At 36.0% G+C, this 1,786-nt stretch overlaps 1 protein-coding gene across 1 annotated transcript; it reads left to right on the top strand.

Annotated features, from left to right (window-relative positions):
* The first annotated feature begins 579 nt into the window (after positions 1–579).
* On the top strand, positions 580–1,501 carry LOC117114119 (uncharacterized protein C20orf194-like). Its single transcript, XM_033257667.1, has 2 exons — positions 580–684; positions 1,243–1,501. Exons 1-2 carry the CDS (start codon positions 599–601, stop codon positions 1,484–1,486), a joined length of 330 nt encoding a protein of 109 aa, XP_033113558.1. The 5' UTR covers positions 580–598; the 3' UTR covers positions 1,487–1,501.
* The last annotated feature ends 285 nt before the right edge of the window (positions 1,502–1,786 follow it).

Here is a 1,786-nt window from a genome sequence, read left to right as displayed (position 1 = left end):
CTTTTTTTTACAACCCATTTATTATGCTGTGTCCTGTCAATTTTCGTGAACGTTTTGTGATAAATGTACCTTAATAGTACGCAATTAAAAGAGGTGAAAATCAATGCAACTGAATTTTGTGATATTCTAACCTATAACAACAATTTTTGAATAATATACAAGAATTGACAAAACAGCGTCTTTTCTACTGACATCACAGTTTATGTTTTGCTATCAAGATGTATTGCACGGTGTCTCATGGAATAAGAAATAATTATGTCTTTGAAATGGCTGTTTGCCCGTGAAATTCATATGATTAACACAAACTTTAACATGGTATTTTATTGATAGTTATCCGCTTAATTTGGCACCAAATATTGGATGGTAGCCGTTTGACCGTCTTTGCAATAGACTTGAAACTCGGTAATGGTGTCCGGAGGAAAATGTATTGCGTCTTGCCAATAATCGTGGCAAGTGTCAAACCCGTCTGAGCCTATCGCTCAGTAATTTTAGAAAACGAAATCTACAATGATCAGGCCCCATTCATAAAAGTTATAATTTTATAATTTTGATATATTGATAATTATTGATGGTAATTCATTCTTGTAGTTATAGGTACATGGAGGTGTTGAATAGCAACACTGGTAGGGTGAAGAGTAGCAAGTCCTTATCTGTAGCAAAAGCTAAACTGCCTCCACTTAACAGGTAACAAATATGTATATTACATTTAATGACTTAATTGTCCATATTGCATTCCAAACCAAATACACATTCACATATTCAAGCCTGCACTACAACATATTCCTGTAGATATAATTCATATATGAAGTTGCGTGTCCAGCATACGTACATTCAAATTCAAATTTCAAATTCAAATGACATTTATTCAATGATAGAAATGTATATGAATGTGTTTTGACCTAGTATAATGACACTATGTTTTATTCAAGAAGAATTTTTTATATGCTGCTGATTTGCCACGAACTAGGTTTTAAATAGGTATAATTAGTACTAATTAATAAGTCTATAAAATACATACATTGTTAATTTTATTGTAGTTACTGTATTTTTAAAATAAATGCTTTTCCTGCATGTGTAAACTATTGTTGAACTTCTGAAGTGTATGTTCTTGTTTTTCTCTGCTTTCCTTAAATGCCCAGGAGGGAGCAAGGGTCACTGGCATGTGATGCCAGGACGTTCAGGGTTCAAAGGCTTAACATTCACAAGTGCACTTAATGTATGTAGATTTTTTTTTGTTTTTAGATTCCTAAACCACTTGGCTGCAAGTAGCAGCAACCAAGAAATCGTTCCATCAGCACATCTTGCTGCCATTGTTAATGCAGTGGAACAGGAGTCCCTAAAGATCATTCAAACCGATGTCGTTGTTACCATTATATGTGGTGTAATAGGCAGTCACAAAGAAAACCTATGCAAGGCTCTTACAAACATGGCCAAGGAACAGAGCAGGTGGGGGCATTCATTGATGGCATTATATGGATTGAGGTAGTGGCTATCGGCACTGCCGCAGTGCCGATTTGGCACTGCCGAAAAAAGCTGCTGTTTTCTATCGGCACTGCCGCAGTGCCAAAAAGCTGCCGTTTTCTATCGGCACTGCCGCAGTGCCAAAGAGTTGCTGTTTTCTATCGGCACTGCCACAGTGCGAAAAGCTGCTAAGAGACAAGTGCGAAAAGCTGCTGTTAATTAATCGAATCGATGTTTTTATCGATAGATGACATTGGTATAATTCATAATTCATAATTTTATTTCACTCAAAACGTAATGAGACTGGTTAGGCAAAAACATCATG

Source organism: Anneissia japonica, unplaced genomic scaffold, assembly GCF_011630105.1.
Source record: "Anneissia japonica isolate Jap-2015-1 unplaced genomic scaffold, ASM1163010v1 scaffold31774_len2803_cov169, whole genome shotgun sequence".
Lineage (NCBI taxonomy): Eukaryota > Metazoa > Echinodermata > Crinoidea > Comatulida > Comatulidae > Anneissia > Anneissia japonica.
The sequence above is the reverse complement of the archived record's forward strand: the minus strand, read 5'-3'. Positions and strand labels throughout refer to the sequence as shown.